This window comes from Babylonia areolata, chromosome 35, assembly GCF_041734735.1.
Source record: "Babylonia areolata isolate BAREFJ2019XMU chromosome 35, ASM4173473v1, whole genome shotgun sequence".
In the NCBI taxonomy this organism is placed as follows: Eukaryota; Metazoa; Mollusca; class Gastropoda; order Neogastropoda; family Buccinidae; genus Babylonia; species Babylonia areolata.
The window spans coordinates 12,751,629-12,769,916 of NC_134910.1; the positions used below are offsets into that span (position 1 = coordinate 12,751,629).

The window sequence follows — 18,288 nt, forward strand, 5'->3', positions numbered from 1 at the left end:
TCTCTCTCTCTCTCTCTCTCTCTTCAGTAGTAGTTCCAAAAACTGCCCAACAAACGTAAAGAGATATACCATCCCCCACTCCCCGCTTCTCTCTCTCCTCAGTAGTAAGTTCTAAAAGCCGTCCATCCTCCTCCTCCTCCTCCACCACCAACACCACCACCACCGTCTCCCTCCCTTCCCCGCCCACCAGCCCCCTCCCCTCCCCCTCCCCTCCTCCATGCCTCCCCTCAGGAGGCCTCCACGAGGGACTCGACGGAGAAGAGCTCTTTATGCAGGGCGGGGAAGTCCACTTGGGGGTTGGCCTCCTTGAAGCGGGTGAGGGCCAGGATGTGCTGCTGGCTCAGCGCACGCAGCGCCGACGCCTGCTGGGTGAAGTGGGCAAAGAGCTCCTGGTCCTCGCTGTGTGTGCGGCCAATCTCCAGCTTGAGGGCCGCCAGGATCTTCTCGTGCAGCTTCTGCACCGCCCCTTGGTCCTTGATGCCCGGCCGGTCTGTTGGGAGGGGGGAAACGTTTTGTTTGATAAAGGGGTTGTTCAGCTTTGAGGGAAAAGTTTTGTTTGATAAAGGGGTTGTTCAGCTTGAGGGAAACATTTTGTTTGATAAAGGGGTTGTTTTTCACCTTGAGGGAAACGTTTTGTTTGATAAAGGGGTTGTTGTTCAACTTTGAGGGAAACGTTTTGTTTGATCAAGGGGTTGTTTTTCAGCTTGAGGGAAACGTTTTGTTTGATAAAGGGGTTGTTTTTCACCTTGAGGGAAATGTTTTGTTTGATAATGGGTTGCTCAGCTTGAGGGAAACGTTTTGTTTGATAAAGGGGTTGTTCAGCTTGAGGGAAACGCTTTGTTTGATAAAGGGGTTGTTCAGCTTGAGGGAAACGTTTTGTTTGATAAAGGGGTTGCTCAGCTTGAGGGAAACATTTTGTTTGATAAAGGGGTTCAGCTTGAGGGAAAAGTTTTGTTTGATAAAGGGGTTCAGCTTGACGGAAACGTTTTGTTTGATAAAGGGGTTCAGCTGGAAACATTTTGTTTGATAAAGGGGTTCAGCTGGAAATGTTTTGTTTGATAAAGGGGTTCAGCTTTGGGGAAACATTTTGTTTGATAAAGGGGTTCAGCTTGAGGGAAACGTTTTGTTTGATAACGGGGTTCGTTTTGTTTGATAAAGGGGTTCAGCTTGAGGGAAACGTTTTGTTTGATAAAGGGGTTGTTCAGCTTTGAGGGAAACGTTTTGTTTGATAAAGGGGTTCAGCTTGAGGGAAACGTTTCGTTTGATAAAGGGGTTCAGCTTTAGCTTCTTTCTTCTTCTATCTCATTGCTATCAAAACCCCTTCAGTGCCAGGGGAAAAACCGTAGAAAGTGGTGTTTCAAATCATAAAACTTCTTCCTCTTCCATAGTGGGCTGCAACTCCCACGGTCACTCGTATGTACACGAGTAGGCTTTTGTGTGCATAACCATTTTTACCCCCACCATGTAGGGAGTCCTATTCCTTTTTTTTGGGGGGGGGTGCATGCTGGGTATGTTCTTGTTTCCATAACCCACCAAACGGTGACATGGATTACAGGATCTTTAACGTGCGTATTTCACTATTTGACCTGCTTGTGTATACACACAAAGAGTGTTCAGGCACAAGCAGGTCTGCACATATGCTGACCTGGGAGATTGGAAAAATCTCCACCCTTTTATCCAACAGGCGCGGTTACCAAGATTCGAACGCGGGACCCTCGGGTTGAAAATCCAATGCTTTAACCACTCAGCTATTGCGCCCATCAAGTCATAAAACAATATCCAAAACAATAAGCCTAAAAGTGAGAAAATGGTCTGGAGATATACCACTCTTGATAAACTGAGTGAATTTTCATCTTTCCAGAGTTATTTCCCTTTTTCTGATGACATCATTCAATGGTGTCACTAAGCACATACCTGATAGGTTCTATGGCACTCAAGGGCTTAATAAACAAATTTTAGTTTCTTTCTTCTTCAATCTTACTGTTAGTAATAAAAAAAATAAAATTAAAAAAATGAGGCCAGGAGCCAGCTGGATTGCTCGGACAGAAGAGCCTAGTATTGTTGTAAACCACTACTAACTGTGTGTAGTATGAAACTGACCAATGGCGCAGTTCGGTCAACGTAGGCATTTAGTCATGTCATGTGTAACTGTCAAAAAGTTAGAACCAAGCAATGCAACTGGCACCAGGAGAACAAATGATTAATGGATAAGTCAAAAAAACCCAAGGCAACCCATGTGTTTGTTCTGTATTGTCTGTATATTCTGTGTAGCTTATTCGGGATTAAAAAGTCTACGGCAGTCTTGAACAAACGCTAGTTTGTGTTTGCACATTTTTCCAGTCATTGCTGCTGTGTGCACATGTCAAACAATTGGTGTAAGGACAAGCCCGGCACTTCCTTTTTTGAGGAAGTGTCTGGGTGTGTTTCAAAGTACATTTTATTAACCAGTGTGCTAGCTGAATCGGTAGCATAAACAGCATTGACTTGAAGTTGTGTACCTCTTTTAAGTTATTGCATGTATGTGTATGTGTTTAATGTTTATCGTAAAGTGCTCTGAGCTCCCTTTCTGGGAGGTAGTAAGTGCGCAACAAGTATTCATCATCATTATACTGATTACTGTCAAGTGCTTTGAGCTCCCTATTCAGTATCATTACTATCATATGGATTTGTCAGCCAATGCACAGACAGCTACTTGAGAAAACAGAAACTGAAATCCCGAAGGCGGCAGGCAGCAGCCTACCCAAGGCTGCAGGCTAGTCTCGACGCCTACCTGCACTGATGAGGATCAGAGCGCTCATCAACGCCATCTCCGTCTCCGTGATTGACAGCACGATCATCGACTTGACAAAGCTGAAGATCCGACCCATCAACAACTTCTCTTCTTCATCTGAAACAACAACAAAAAAAGAAACAACAATAAATACTGAAAAAAATCAAAAAAATTATAATACATATAGTATACATACAACTGCATAAACAAAACTGAGAAGATGTCAATGTTTATAGTTTTCCATGGATATATATACACACAAGCGCGCATGTGCGCACACAAACACACACACACACATACACGCAAGCATACACGAAAACACAACCAAAACAGGAAAATTACAGACTCACTTTGTGGAGACACTCACACACAAAGACATGCACAAAACACAAAGACATGCACAAACACACACACGTGCAAAACAAGGTTACTACAGAATCACTTTGCGGAGACACACACGCACAAACACACACACATATATACACAAATCACACACAAATTCTCGAAAAACACAGACACACACACTACAACCAAAACAGGGTTATTACAGACTCACTTTGGGTACACACACACACACACACACATACTGTCACACACACACACACACACACACACACACACACACACACACACACACACGCACTTTCTCTCTCTCTCTCTCTCTCACACACACACACACACACACGCACTCTCTCTTACACACACAAAACAAAGCGAGTGCACACGTACTGAGACTGCTGAAGGCTTCCAGAGGCAGAAACTGGTTCCCGAATATGACACGGTTTGTGGCAGGGTCAAACACCCGGCACGCTTGTAACAACGCCAGTTCAAAGCTCCCTGCACACACACACACACACACATTAAAAACAGAGCAGTTAACATGTCCACATGCATACTTCCCAATGTGTGCACACAAATACGCTCACACTCACACACACACACAATGCAAAACACAGTGATTATCGACACTCATAAACAAACACAGTGATTAGCCACACACACACACACACACACACAGTGATTAACCACACTCACACACACACAGTGATTAGCCACACTCACACACACACACAGTGATTAACCACACTCACACACACAGTGATTAACCACACTCACACACACACAGTGATTAGCCACACACTCACACACACAGTGATTAGCCACACACTCACACACACACAGTGATTAGCCACACACTCACACACACACACAGTGATTAGCCACACACTCACACACACACAGTGATTATTAACCACACTCACACACACACAGTGATTAACCACACACTCACACACACACAGTGATTAGCCACACACTCACACACACACAGTGATTAACCACACTCTCACACACACAGTGATTAACCACACTCTCACACACAGTGATTAGCCACACACTCACACACACACAGTGATTAGCCACACACTCACACACACACACACACACAGTGATTAGCCACACTCACACACACACAATCAAAAACAGAGCAATTAGCATGTCCATACTTCCTCTCACACACACACACACACACACATCAAAAAGAGAGTGGTTAGCATGCCCCTGTGCACAGTTTCTAACACAAACACACACACATCAAAAACAGCGATTAGTATGTCCATGCGCACACTTCCTAACATGCACACACATGCACACGCACACAAGCGCACACACACACACACACACACACACTCTCTCTCTCTCTCCAGCTCCCACCCCATCCACATACACAACAGTATTTCAAGTCCAACAAACAACAATGCAGACAAGTCACAGAGGCCCAACACTCAGCCTGTATCACAGATCGACATAAGGTTACAGACGGGCCAACAGCGAAGCGAGAGCTGTATTATCAATGGTTTCTTCTCCGTAGCAATGGGAAATCATTTACAGCTTAGTCATTTGTGAATGACTATTGTCTCTCAAACTAGGAAGCAAAATTGCACTGGCTCTTACTTAGTGCTGCAGCCTTGGGAGGTTAGGTGGCCTTTGAGAACCATACTAACGCCGGCTGTCCTAAAACCCTCTTGGCCGAGAGAGTTCGGGTGTAACTTGGGCAAGACATTCTCCACTATAATTGCACAAAGATTCAAGAATATGCACTGTGGCAAGATGTCTCAATAAATAAATAAAATAATCAAAATTCTAGTCGAGACAGCAAGTTCGTTGCAACCTCTGTTGTTCTGGTGGTCAAAGTCAGACACGACTGACATGTATTCATTCAAATATGTACATACTGGCGGACTACATGGGCGTAGGCATTCTCAACCATAATCAAAATTCTAGCCCAGATAGTCTGGACAGCAGTTACCTCCTCTGCTGTTCTGATGGTCATAGTCGAACACGACGGACTATCATAACATACAACGCTGGAGCGATGGCATAGAGGTAACGTGTCCGCCTAGGAAGCGAGAGAATCTGTGCGCGCTGGTTTGAATCACGGCTCAACTGCTGCTATTTTCTCCCCCTCCACTAGACCTTGAGTGGTGGTCTGGACGCTAGTCATTTGGACGAGCAGATAAACCAAGGTCCCGTGTGCAGCATGCACTTAGCGCACGTAAAAGAACCCACAGCAACAAAAGGGTTGTCCCTGGCAAAATTCTGTAGAAAAACCCACTTCGATAGGAAAAACAAATAAAACTGCACGCCGGAAAAAAAAAAAAAAGGGTGTCGCTGTAGTATAGCGACACGCTCTCCCTGTGGAGAGCAGCCCGAATTTCACACAGAGAAATCTGCTGTGATGAAAAGAAATACAAAAAACAAAAAAACAACAACAAACAAGAGAGGCAAGGCCTTCAAGACTCACTTGTGATAAATTACGTCCCCTAGCATTAATTACAGAGTAATTTCCCTTCTTCACTCTCTGCACCAAAACGTTTGCAAAATAAAAAAAAAATTCCATGCTTAGCAAAAGAAGTTCCTGTTTGAACAAAAAATGATAATAATGACTCCTCTTGTTGTTGTGTCAGAATAAGAGGTCAAAGTGCCAAGTTTAGAGAATACAAAAAATATAACAGTAAATGCAGTTTGCATATAATTAGGCTTCTTTTTTTAATTTTTTTGTGCCCATCCCAGAGGTGTAATATTGTTTTAAACAAGATGACTGGAAAGAACTGAACTTTTCCTATTTTTATGCCAAATTTGGTGTCAACTGACAAAGTATTTGCAGAGAAAATGTCAATGTTAAAGTTTACCACGGACACACACACACACAGAGACAACCGAACACCGGGTTAAAACATAGACTCACTTTGTTTACGCAAGTGAGTCAAAAAATTAATTCACTGACCCGCTTTGAGCAGCATGATCTGGTCGTCCTGAGAGAGGTCCATGAAGCCAGGGATCATCTTGGCAAACTCGATGATCTGCTGCACTGCCAGAGTGATCTTCTCTGCCAGCTCTGTCCACATCCGCTGGTGGCTCTGACACGCACCATACACACACACATCAAGCCAAGTCAACATTGTATTTCAAATAATCTGTTGAATAGGGTTGCTAGGAATTGCATAACATTACTGTTTGCATTCTTTAGCATTTCGCTGATAACATAAGACGGGCTGGAGAGAGAGACAGAGAGAGAGATTGAAAGATTGAGAGAGAGAGACAGAGACAGAGAGAGAGAGAGAGGGAGAGAAGGGGAGAGAGACAGACAAACAAAGAGACAGACAGAGAAAAGACGAAGATGAAAAAGAAACAAGCAGATAAAGCAATAACAAGAAAAAATGTATATACAAGAATGGTGTGATAATGAAATACACAAATACATTTCTATTACACACACACACACACACACACAAATGAACAACACTAATGCTCGAGCACAAACACACCATGCCCATACATCCACGTATTCCCCCACACAATAGTGTGTTTTTTGTTGTTGTTGTTGGGTTTTTTTTGTTGTTTTGTGTGTGTGTGTGTGTGTGTGTGTGTGTGTGTGTTCATTTCCCTCTTATGCTGGTTAGTACAGACTCGCACACAACACACACACACACATCCACAACTCACATCCACCTACCTCCCACACACACAAACCAAACCACACCCCCCCCTCCCACACCACACACAACCACACACACACAACACATCCTCACCCCCCCACACAACCACACATCACACACCCACCTACCACCCCCCCCCCCCCGCCCCAAACCCACAAACCACACCACACCACCTCCATACAAACACCACACCATGACCCACATAACCCCCACCCAAACACACATCACACCACACTCCCACCCCCTTTCACCCACACCCACCCACCCACACAGAAAGCAGCCCCCTCACCATGTTAGTGTAAGCGGCCACCAGGTCCTGTGGAACCACCTGCTGTTTCAGGGCTTCGATCTGATCGCTGCTGTACAAACACGTGCGCAGATGGGCCTCTGCTATGGCACTTCCGAGGGCCACTGAAACATATACACTGCACTGTGTAGCCATGTCCCTCCCACAGCTCTCCTCTTCTTACCTGAAATGCTTATGGGGACATTTTGTATTTGTATTTCTTTTTATCACAAGAGATTTCTCTGTGTGAAATTCCGGCTGCTCTCCCCAGGGAGAGCGCGTCGCTACACTACAGCGCCACCCATTTTTTTGTATTTTTTTCCTGCGTGCAGTTTTATTTGTTTTTCCTATCGCAGTGGATTTTTCTACAGAATTTTGCCAGGAACAACCCTTTTGTTGCCGTGGGTTCTTTTACGTGCGCTAAGTGCATGCTGCACACGGGACCTCGGTTTATTGTCTCATCCGAATGACTGGCGTCCAGACTACCACTCAAGGTCTAGTGGAGGGGGAGAAAATATCGGCGGCTGAGCCGTGATTCGAACCAGCGCGCTCAGATTCTCTCGCTTCCAAGGCGGACGCGTTACCTCTAGATACACACATATACAACTCTGCGGCCCAACTTGTCCTCAGAAAGAAAAGACCTGAGCACATCACCCCCCTCTTTGGCAACATCTCCACTGGCTCCCTGTCTCACACAGAATTAAGTACAAGATCAGCACTCTATGTAATAAATGTATTCACAAATCTGCCCCTTCCTATCTTTGTGGCTGCCTTCAAGGTGTTCACCTCTACTCCTCATCTTGCTCCCTACGATCGGCTTCAGATCCTCTCTGTTTAAGCGTACCCAGATTCGAACACTCCACTGTCTTCTTCTTCTTCTTCTTCTGCGTTTGTGGGCTGCAACGCCCACGTTCACTCGTATGCACACAAGTGGGCTTTTACGTGTATGACCGTTTTTACCCCGCCATGTAGGCAGCCATACTCCGTTTTCGGGGGTGTGCATGCTGGGTATGTTCTTGTTTCCATAACCCACCCAACACTGACATGGATTACGGGATCTTTAACGTGCATATTTGATCTTCTGCTTGCATATACACACGAAGGGGGTTCAGGCACTAGCAGGTCTGCACGTATGTTGACCTGGGAGATCGTAAAAATCTCCACCCTTCACCCACCAGGCGCCATCACCATGACTCGAACCCGGGACCCTCAGACTGACAGTCCAACGCTTTAACCACTTGGCTACTGCGCCTGTCACTCCACTGTCAACCGCTTTTCTTTCTCTGTCTCTGGACCTCCCAAATGGAATGAACTTCCTCTTTTTCTTCGTCAGCTCTACGTACTTGGCTCTTTGAAGTCTGGCCTTAAAACCCACCTCTTCCCAAGAGAGCCTCCCTCCCCTGCCTCTTGTCTACAGTTTCTTAGAATTATGCATGTGTGTGAATAACCAGTGTGAAAGCTCATCTGATTTGTCTCTAAAACAAGATTCAGCGCTATATGAATACCGATTATTATCATTATCATTCATACTGGTTGGAAAAAAGAAAATTTGACAACTTTTCTTCTTTTTTTTTTTAAAACCTTCAAAACAGTGAAGACCGAAAACTTAATCTCTGCGAGAGCCCAGTGAAGCATGCACTTGTATCATGTAGCCTATTATCTGAATGGTTCTCCTTCACTTTTCAGGGGGAAATTTTGGCGGGCGCAATAGCCGAGTGGTTAAAGCGTTGGACTGTCAATCTGAGGGTCCCGGGTTCGAATCACAGTTATTCTCTGTCATCACTTTTATAAATCAAATTATCACTGTTATTATTATTATCACTCTCTTGTCATCATCTTCCTTCACCACCACCACCATCACTGTCCTTACCTGGGTCCATAATGTCCACTGCCCTCACCAAGGTGACGGGGTGGGGGGCGGCGGGGGCGGTGGGGGCGGCGACAGGGGAGGAGGGGGTCTGGTGATGGTGGTGGTGGTGGTAGGCCATGCCCCCGCCGCTGTTGTTGTTGTTGTTGTTGTTGTTGAGGTTGTTGTTGTTGTTGGCCACCATGGAGTTGTTGTTGTTGACCACGTTGAGGTTGTTGGTCACCAGGCCCAGTTCTCCTCCGCCCCCTCCGCTGTTGTCCTGCCCAGGGGGCGGGGGCGGCGTGGAGTAGTCTGTCTGGGTGGAGCCCACCGGGTAGGAGTAGCCGTTGGCCGGGTAGTTGTAGCCCGGGGTGGCCATGCTGTTGTTTGTATGTAATAAACCAAGCAAGCAAAAACAAAATCAGCATGCTGGACACTGTGAACAAAAACGACGATGACGATGACGATGATGACAACAACAACAGCTCAACCAATCAGGAAACCTTCACCCATACGCATAGCGAGCTCCGGCGTAGCAGCCTAATTTGTATCCCACCCTACTGTTGTTGTTTTGTTGTTGTGGTTGTTTTTTTTTTACAACCAGGTGAAAATAAGTTGAAATCTACCTAGCCCAGATAAACACCCCAGGATCTCTGTAGACTCTAGCATGAAATGACCACTAAGGCGGGTAAGTTTAAACCAGTCAGAACCCCCCCCCCCCACGATTTCCAAAACTCACCCCACGTCATACTGGATCGGGAGGGAGGCCGTGGAGGGGGGGGGGGGGGGGGGGTTGATTCTAAGCCTGAAATAAACCCCAGGGGGAAATCTGGCCCAGTGAGAATCAGTTTATGGCTTTTCTTAAGTAAGAACTCCCCACATTTCCTTATAACGCAGAGGAAGAGCAGTTAAAGACTTACCCAGAACAACCCCCCCCCCCCCCCTTCCACCCAAGCCCTCAACCAACCTCCCCCTTCCTTCCTGAACAGTTTCATTAAACCTGTTCAAATGGAGGGTTACTTCCATGCAAAGGTTGATCTCAACCAGCCACCAATGCCCCCCAATCCCCCCCCCCCTCCCCACCTGAGGGTCATTCAAGTCTAACCCAGAATAACTCCCCATCCCCCACTCCCACCATGGTATAAAAAAAACAAACAAACAAAAAAACCTCAGTAGGGTGTATACACTTTTGAGGCTGTTACATCAAGTGGTTTCTTGGTCGTTGGTTGGCTGTGCTACGAACAAACAAAACGATTCCACCAACGCACTGCTGCAGCAACATTCTGCTCCACCTAGGAATCACACACACACACACACAATGTCTGGGAAGGGGGCTGAGGGGCCTGGGGAGTGGGGGGTGGGGCGTGGCGTGGAGGGGGGGGGGGGGGGGTCCTGGAATACAAACAAAAGCAAGATGAGAAACAGCAACAACGATCGGTCAGTCAGCCACCTTCACACCCTCGCTCACACCACCGTCAATCAGCCGCCTCCCTTGGCTTTGCTGTCAAGTCAGCTGGCTGGGCCATGATGGCAAGCAGCAGGATCTGACCACCCATGTATCTGCAGCAGCGACTTCCCCTTTCCGCTGCCCTAGGGATCACACGATAGACTGGGAGGGGGTGTGGGGGGTCCTAGCATTTTGCTGCCCATCGCTCCTGGTGGAGCATAGGCCATCGACGACCCCTCACCATCGCACTCTGTTCTGGGGGTGGTCCTAGGATGCAAACAAAACAAGGGGAGAGAGAGAGAAGAAGAAAAAGAAGCATCGACTGCGATCAAGGTCAGTAACCTTCTCCATCCTCGCACCGTCAATCAACCCCCCTTGTCTTTGCAGTCAGGTCGGATCGGGCGATGAGGAGGAGAGCAGCATGATTCAACCGCCTGCGCACTGCATGCAGTGGACTTTCTCCTTCCTGCCTGGGAATCACAATGGGTACATCCACAACCACCAACCCAATCCCAGCGGCCCGGAAGCTCTACGGAGGGCCTGCGACGTACTGCCGCCTTCGTCGAGGAGACGGGCGAATCCATCTGATAAATGACGAACGAGACAACAACAACACTGGGTACTAGGATGCAAACAAAACAACAGAAGAGAGAAGACGATGACGCACAACAACGATCGAGGTCAGCAACTTTCACCATCCATGAACCCACGCACCGTCGTCAGCCCTGAAAATGAAACGGCCCCCTTGGCTTTGCGCGGTCTGGTGGGGTGGGTAGACAAGCCTGTTACAGGATCTGAACCGTGGCACTGCAGCACCACCACCACCCCCTAACCCCCATTCCTTCTCCTCACAATGGGACCGCACAACACGCTACCTCTGCGTGCGTGTGTGTCTCTGTCTCTCTCTCTCTATATATATATATGTATATAATGTATATATACATACACACATAAACGTATATGTGTGTGTGTGTGTGTGTGTGTGTGCGAGTGTGTGTGACATACATGACATATAATTAAATATAAGTATTATACAATACTTTAAACAATCATAATAACAGCATTATGCTTCAAGACTAAACCAAGGAAAAAAATGAAAATGATCTACTGCAGGGTCTGTGGCGGTCTAACTCACAATGTCAGACGTATCGGTTCACTTCAATCAGACTCATGACAGGCAACATACCAATATCAATTCACTTCAATCGGACTCACTACCGGCAACATATCAATTCACTTCAATCACAACTCGCAACAGGCAACATATCAAGATCGTTTCACTTCCATCAGCCTCACGGTGGGTGACAGATCAATTCACTTCCGTCATATCCACCATAGAAAACACTTCACTTCAATCACTCACCATGGCAGACACTTCACTTCAATCACTCGACACTTTGCTTCAATCAGACTCAAGACACTTCATTTCAATTACTCACCATGGCAGACACTTCACTTCAGTCACTCACCATGGCAGACACCTCACTTCCATCACTCACCATGGCAGACACTTCACTTCCATCACTCACCATGGCAGACACCTCACTTCCATCACTCACCATGGCAGACACTTCACTTCAATCAGACTCAAGACACTTCACTTCACTCACTCACCATGGCTGGCAGACACTTCACTTCCATCACTCACCATGGCAGACACTTCACTTCCATCACTCACCATGGCAGACACTTCACTTCCATCAGACTCAAGACACTTCACTTCAATCACTCACCACAAGACACACATCCATTCTCTTCAACCTGCCCAACACTGTCCTTTGCTTATCAAAGAATCCATCAAATCAGTTCAAGAGAGAGGCAGAAGAAACCTGCATGACATGCGTAACTATTTTTGACTTGCACATCCACATTCTCGGTTAAGAGGATTGTAAAGAAATGAAAATCAATTTCCTGTGACAGAAACCCGCATCACATGCGTGGGCCATGCCTGAAATCTTAACCCTTGAAGGAAAAAACGATTTGAGATCTGAGTTCAGACTGTTTTTTGACACGCACATCCACAATCTTGGGTTGAGAGAATTGTTAAAATGAAACGAAAAATCCTGCGACAGAAACCTGCATGACTTGTTTCGCTTCGCACATCCACATTCTCAGTTGAGAGAATTGTAAAGAAACAAAAATCAATTTCCGGCGACAGAAACATTCAATGACTGTTTTGACTCGCACACATCCACATTCTCAGTTGAGAGAATTGTAAAGAAACAAAAATCAATTTCCGGCGACAGAAACATTCAATGACTGTTTTGACTCGCACACATCCACATTCTCAGCTGTGTCCTGCGGAAGTGAGTTTGTTCAATATTGCAATATACCGCCACACTACATAGTACAGAACTTTACACTTATTTCAGGCTCATCATCATCATCATCGTCATCATCGTCATGCTCTCGACACCCATACTTCTCTCTCTGTCGCGCGCAATTACAGGTACATGCACTTACGCTCTGCTCACAAAACAGAGATAACAGTTATCAGCACTTATTATCGTAATATCAATCATCCAACCAGTAACCATGCACTCTAATTACTTCTTTTTTTTTTCACACTCTGGAGAATGGTGTTAGTCATCACCAGAATGTAAAAACAAAACAAAAAAATAAATAAATAAATAATCGAAATGGTCAAAGCCAAACAACAACATTAAACTTTCAGTGGGTTAGAGAAAGCCAGCAAAATAAAGAGCAAAAAAGAGATTCCAGCCATTTCCTCCAAAGTTAATCAGCGGGGGAAAAAAAAAAAAAAAAAAAAAAAACCAGCTGGTGAGAGAAAACAGTAATATTACGATCGCCAAAAACTGTTTGGAAAAATACCAAAAACATTCAGTTAAAAAAGAAAAGGCGGCACGGGGTGGGGGTGTTGATTACTTATTTCCAAAGCACAGATAACTACACAAGTCATCTAAGGTGGGTCCCATGCAGGAATGAATGCAACACAAGCTGCAATGCCATGATACCCAAACCCTCTTCCAACCACTCCCAAAAATTATGATTTGAAATACATGTACTCTAAAAAGCCAAAGAACAAAAACTGAATAAATAAATAAACAAATATCCAATTCAAGATAATAATAATAAATAATTTGCCACTCAAATACTGGAAAGCCTTCTTATTTTTTTTTATTTTTCTAAAACAGCAGACACAAAAGAAGCTGGAAACAAGCACATTTAAAATGTATATAAACAGATTTACAACTGTTAAAACAAACAGATGAATAATTTCACAAAACAAAATAAAGGTTGCAAACTCACAACCAATACATTTTGTTTTTAAATGCATCTACAAAATGCAAAACAGATAAACAAATAAATAAAAAAATAAATAAATATATAAAAAAGGCTCCAAACTCAAACAATTTTTTTTTTTTTTTTTAAATACTCACAAATCAAAATAACCAACAGGTTAACAATACCGGAAAGAAAAAAAAAAAAAAAAAAAAATTCAAAAGTTGGCATTGCAAACACAACTCAAAAAAAGGCCCCAAAACACACATCTGCCCACCAAGCCAGCCAAAAAGCCAGCAGCCAAGCAGGCAGGCCTGCCGCTAGTTTCACCACTATGACGTGCATCAGCAACAGTAGCAGTAGCAGCAGAACTGCGTGGGCAGCACAAAGACACACACACACACACACACACCGCAGTCAGTCAGCCCCATCTGCCAGGAGTCAGTGGTAGTAGGTTACCAGTCATCGTGTTATAGTTAGCCTTGATTGCAAAAATCAAACAAAAAAACAAAAAAAAAACCAAAAAAACAAATGAACAAAAAAAACCAAACCCCTGCTCCATCCAGCTGAAATTATTAGAAAAAAAACAAAAAAACAAAAAGGCATGCTTGCTGTTTGTTGCCACATCCTAAACAAGATGTCATCATGATCAACCTCATTGTACAAAACCACTCCCCCCCCCAGCCCCCCAAGCCCACCCACCCACCCACACACAAACACATCCGCCCTCCCCTATGCCATTACATCCACCTGTTTTGGTTTTGGTTTTGGTTTTTTTTTAATATAAAACAGGCAAATGTTGCCCGGTTCAGGGCTTCTGAGGTAGGGGGGAAAAAAAAATGGGGATCCCAAGAATTTTATTTAGAATTTTAGGGGGAGATGTGAATCCGCCTGATTTTTGAGGTGTCACCCCGAATGCTGTAGGTTCTGATCATATCTGTTACACACACAATCAAACAAGGTCAAATCTTCTAGATTCCTGCCCCCCCCCCCACCCCCTGGCCCTCCCCCCCCCCCCAAGAAGTGGCTAAGGGAAACAACTCTTCTTCACAGCTGGCAATCCTCTTGGACTGAGGCTTCACACTTCCTTGGTATGCACACTATGGACCCGCCTGATGAATATATATACACTGAGCGACCTTTCATTTTTGAAGCGTCGGGGACACACACGTATTTAAGCACGTTTTTTACAACCAACGCAAGCCCTGTGTTCGACAGCCAACAGAATGACACATCTTCAGATCCTGTGATTTTGTCAGATTTTGTCCCCCCCCCCCCCCCCACCCCCACAAACCATCTCTCCCAAACAACAACGACAATAACCATCTCTCCCAAACAACTACAACAACACAAAACCATCTCTCCCAAACGACAACGACAAAACATAACAAAAACATCTCTCCCGACAATGACAAAACAAAAAAACCATCTCTCAAACAACAAAACAAATACCATCTACAAAAACTCTCTCTCCCAAACAACTACGAAAAAAAAACAAAAAAAAACCCACAACAAACATCTCTCTCAAATGACAACAACAACAACAAAACAAAAATTAAAAAAACATCTCTCTCAAACGACAATCTCAATAACAAAACAGGACCGAGAGGTTTGCTCATGATGACAACAAGGAAGATTAACTTCCAACCAAAACCCTCTAAGTTAACTAAACAAACAAACAAACAAACAAAAAACTAGTTAGTTCTACACACCATCAAGCAAAACCAGCAGAGACAGCCCATCATCTTCAGGGGCTTACAAACTTGGGCAGTGTGTAGTTCACACTGTTTGGTGTCATATACTTAGAATATCATATATATATATATATATATATAATGACGAGCGCACATACGGCAGCTGTCAGTCGGCTCTAGCCAGGTAGGCACAGCCTGTTGTGCAAATGACCTTACGTTTGTAAAGCGCTTAGAGCTTGGTCTCCGACCGAGGACAGGCACTGTATAAGTACTCATTTTGTATTCTGTATTTCTTTTTATCACAACAGATTTCTCTGTGTGAAATTCGGGCTGCTCTCCCCAGGGAGAGCGCGTTGCTATACTACAGCGCCACCCATTTTTTTTTTGTTTTTTTTTCCTGCGTGTAGTTTTATTTGTTTTTCCTATTGACGTGGATTTTTCTACAATATTTTGCCAGGAACAACCCTTTTGTTGCCGTGGGTTCTTTTACGTGCGCTAAGTGCGTGCTGCACACGGGACCTCGGTTTATCGTCTCATCCGAATGACTAGCATCCAGACCACCACTCAAGGTCTAGTGGAGGGGGGGGAGAAAATATCCGTCGGCGGCTGAGCCGTGATTCGAACCAGCGCGCTCAGATTCTTTCGCTTCCTAGGCGGACGCGTTACCTCTAGGTCATCACTCCACTATCATATCACCATCATCATATACTTCTTCCTCTTCCTTCGTGGGCTGCAACTCCCACATTCACTCATGTACACAACATGTATGACTGTTTTTGTTGTTTTTTTTACCCCTGCCATGTAGGCAGTCATACTTTTCGAGGCACGGGCGCAATAGCCGAGTGGTTAAAGCGTTGGACTTTCAATCTGAGGGTCCCGGGTTCGAATCACGGTGACGGCGCCTGGTGGGTCAAGGGTGGAGATTTTTACCATCTCCTAGGTCAACACATGTGCAGACCTGCTAGTGCCTGAACCCCCTTCGTGTGTATATGCAAGAAGATCAAATACGCACGTTAAAGATCCTGTAATCCATGTCAGCGTTCGGTGGGTTATGGAAACAAGAACATACCCAGCATGCACACCCCCGAAAGCGGAGTATGGCTGCCTACATGGCGGGGTAAAAACGGTCATACACGTAAAAGCCCACTCGTGTGCATACGAGTGAAAGTGGGGGTTGCAGCCCACGAACGAAGAAGAAGAAACTTTTCGAGGGGTACATGCTGAGTATGTGTTCTTGTTTTTACAACCCACCGAACGATGACATAAGATTAAAGGATCTTTAACGTGCATATTTCATCTTCTGTATGCGTATAATACACATGCTGCAGGTTCTGGAACTAGCAGGCCTGCACATTTGTTTGACCCGGGAGATTGGAAAAATCTCCACCCTTTTACCCATCAGGCGCTTTCTTAGTTATTTCTTCTTTTTTTTTCTTTTTTTTTTTAGGAACTGTCTCTGCTGGTTCTGCATGTTAATGGAATAGCATCCTGTACAGAGCTGGAGCAGCAATACAATAAGTTTTCAGTCAACAACAATTGTTCTTCATGCTTTTTTTGTTGTTTTTTGGAGGGTTTTTTGTGGGTTTTTTTTTGGTTTTTTTTATTAATCATTTTCACACAAAAAAAGGAGGGTGGGAGGGGAGGTGGGACAATGAAGAATTCAAACTGACCAATGAATTTTTGAAGTTTTGGGGGGGTTGTTGTTTTACTTTTGTTGTTGTTGTTGTTGTTTTTGTTGGGTTTTTTGTTTGTTGGTTTTTTGGTTAAATAAGGTTTTGTCTCATCTTTTGTAATAAATCTCTCTCTCTCTTCTCTCTCTCTCTCTCTATATATATATATATTGACCGTATGGGACCACACAGTCAAAAACAGAGTAGAAGTCTGTTCCTTTTGCACTGCGGTTAACACATATGTTCCTGAACATCGAAAACCGTTTTTTAACCCCTTCAGTGCCGGGGGTGGGGGACAGTAGAAGTAGTGTTTCAAGTAATAAAACAATATCCAAAAAAACAATCAGCCAAAAGCTGAGAAAATGGTCTGGAGATATACATACCACTCCAGAGAAACTGCGTGAATTTTCAGCCTTCCACTTTCCTAGAGTTATCTCCCTTCTTCTGATGACGTCATCAGTGACGTCGCTATGTTACCATGTGACAGGACTATGGCACTCGAGGTTAAATAAATGAATTTCCATTTCCACGCCTGAGCAATGATCAAGCACAGGTTTCAATTAAAAAATTAACAAAAAAAAAAGTCCTCCATTCTAAGCCCCCCAACCACCAGTGAGGAGCAGGTCGGGTCGCATCAGGTCAGGTGGGGTCAAGGTCAGGGTCAGGGTCAAGGTCACTCCAGCCCAGCTCTCAGGATGCCAAAGGAAAAAAAAAAAAAAAACCAAAAGAAAGAAAAAAAAAAACCCAAAAGACAGAGAGCAGCCACACAGAGAGAAAGCTTACGTGACATATTGGTTGCTGTGAGGAAGAGGAGGGGAATAACTAAGGGAGGCAAATCCATCGCACCCGTTCTGCTGCGCCGCCTTCACCATCTTGGCCTCGTCCTCCACCTTCTCCCGCTGCTTCTTGGACATGCGCCCAAACTTCACCGCTGAAACACCACACACCACCATGATGACCATGACAATGATGATGATGATATCGATACTTGCAGAATACAACAGAGAACAAGAGAGGCAAGGCCTTCAAGACTCACTTGTGATACACTAAAAACAACCAAAAAAAATCTAATCGTTAAAATGTGTTCTGTATTCGTAAACCCTGTACACTGAGAGTAAAAGCTTTTACAAGTTTTACAAGTACAAGCTTTTTATGTATTGAGTATAATTTCAAAATGTAATGTTTAAGATGAGAAAGATCAGTTTAAAGCAAATTAAGTCCCCTAGCATTAATTACAGAGTATTTTCCCTTCTTTACCCTCTGCACCAAAACGTTTGCAAAATAAATAAAACTTCCATGCTTAGCAAAAGAAGTTCCTGTTTGAACAAAAAATG

The 18,288-nt window shown here is 44.6% G+C and overlaps 1 protein-coding gene across 1 annotated transcript in view; it reads right to left on the reverse strand.

Annotated features, from left to right (window-relative positions):
• Positions 1-227: 227 nt before the first annotated feature.
• The window catches only part of LOC143277802 (putative nuclear hormone receptor HR3), a 65,564-nt gene continuing 47,503 nt past the window's right edge, over positions 228-18,288 (reverse strand). The window contains exons 4-11 of the mRNA XM_076582704.1: positions 17,738-17,885; positions 9,045-9,280; positions 8,925-8,978; positions 7,058-7,179; positions 6,057-6,189; positions 3,500-3,607; positions 2,771-2,887; positions 228-490 (exon numbers count right to left, since the gene is read on the reverse strand). Coding sequence (XP_076438819.1) covers positions 228-490; positions 2,771-2,887; positions 3,500-3,607; positions 6,057-6,189; positions 7,058-7,179; positions 8,925-8,978; positions 9,045-9,280; positions 17,738-17,885 — 1,181 coding nt within the window. The remainder of the gene's footprint in view (positions 491-2,770; positions 2,888-3,499; positions 3,608-6,056; positions 6,190-7,057; positions 7,180-8,924; positions 8,979-9,044; positions 9,281-17,737; positions 17,886-18,288) is intronic.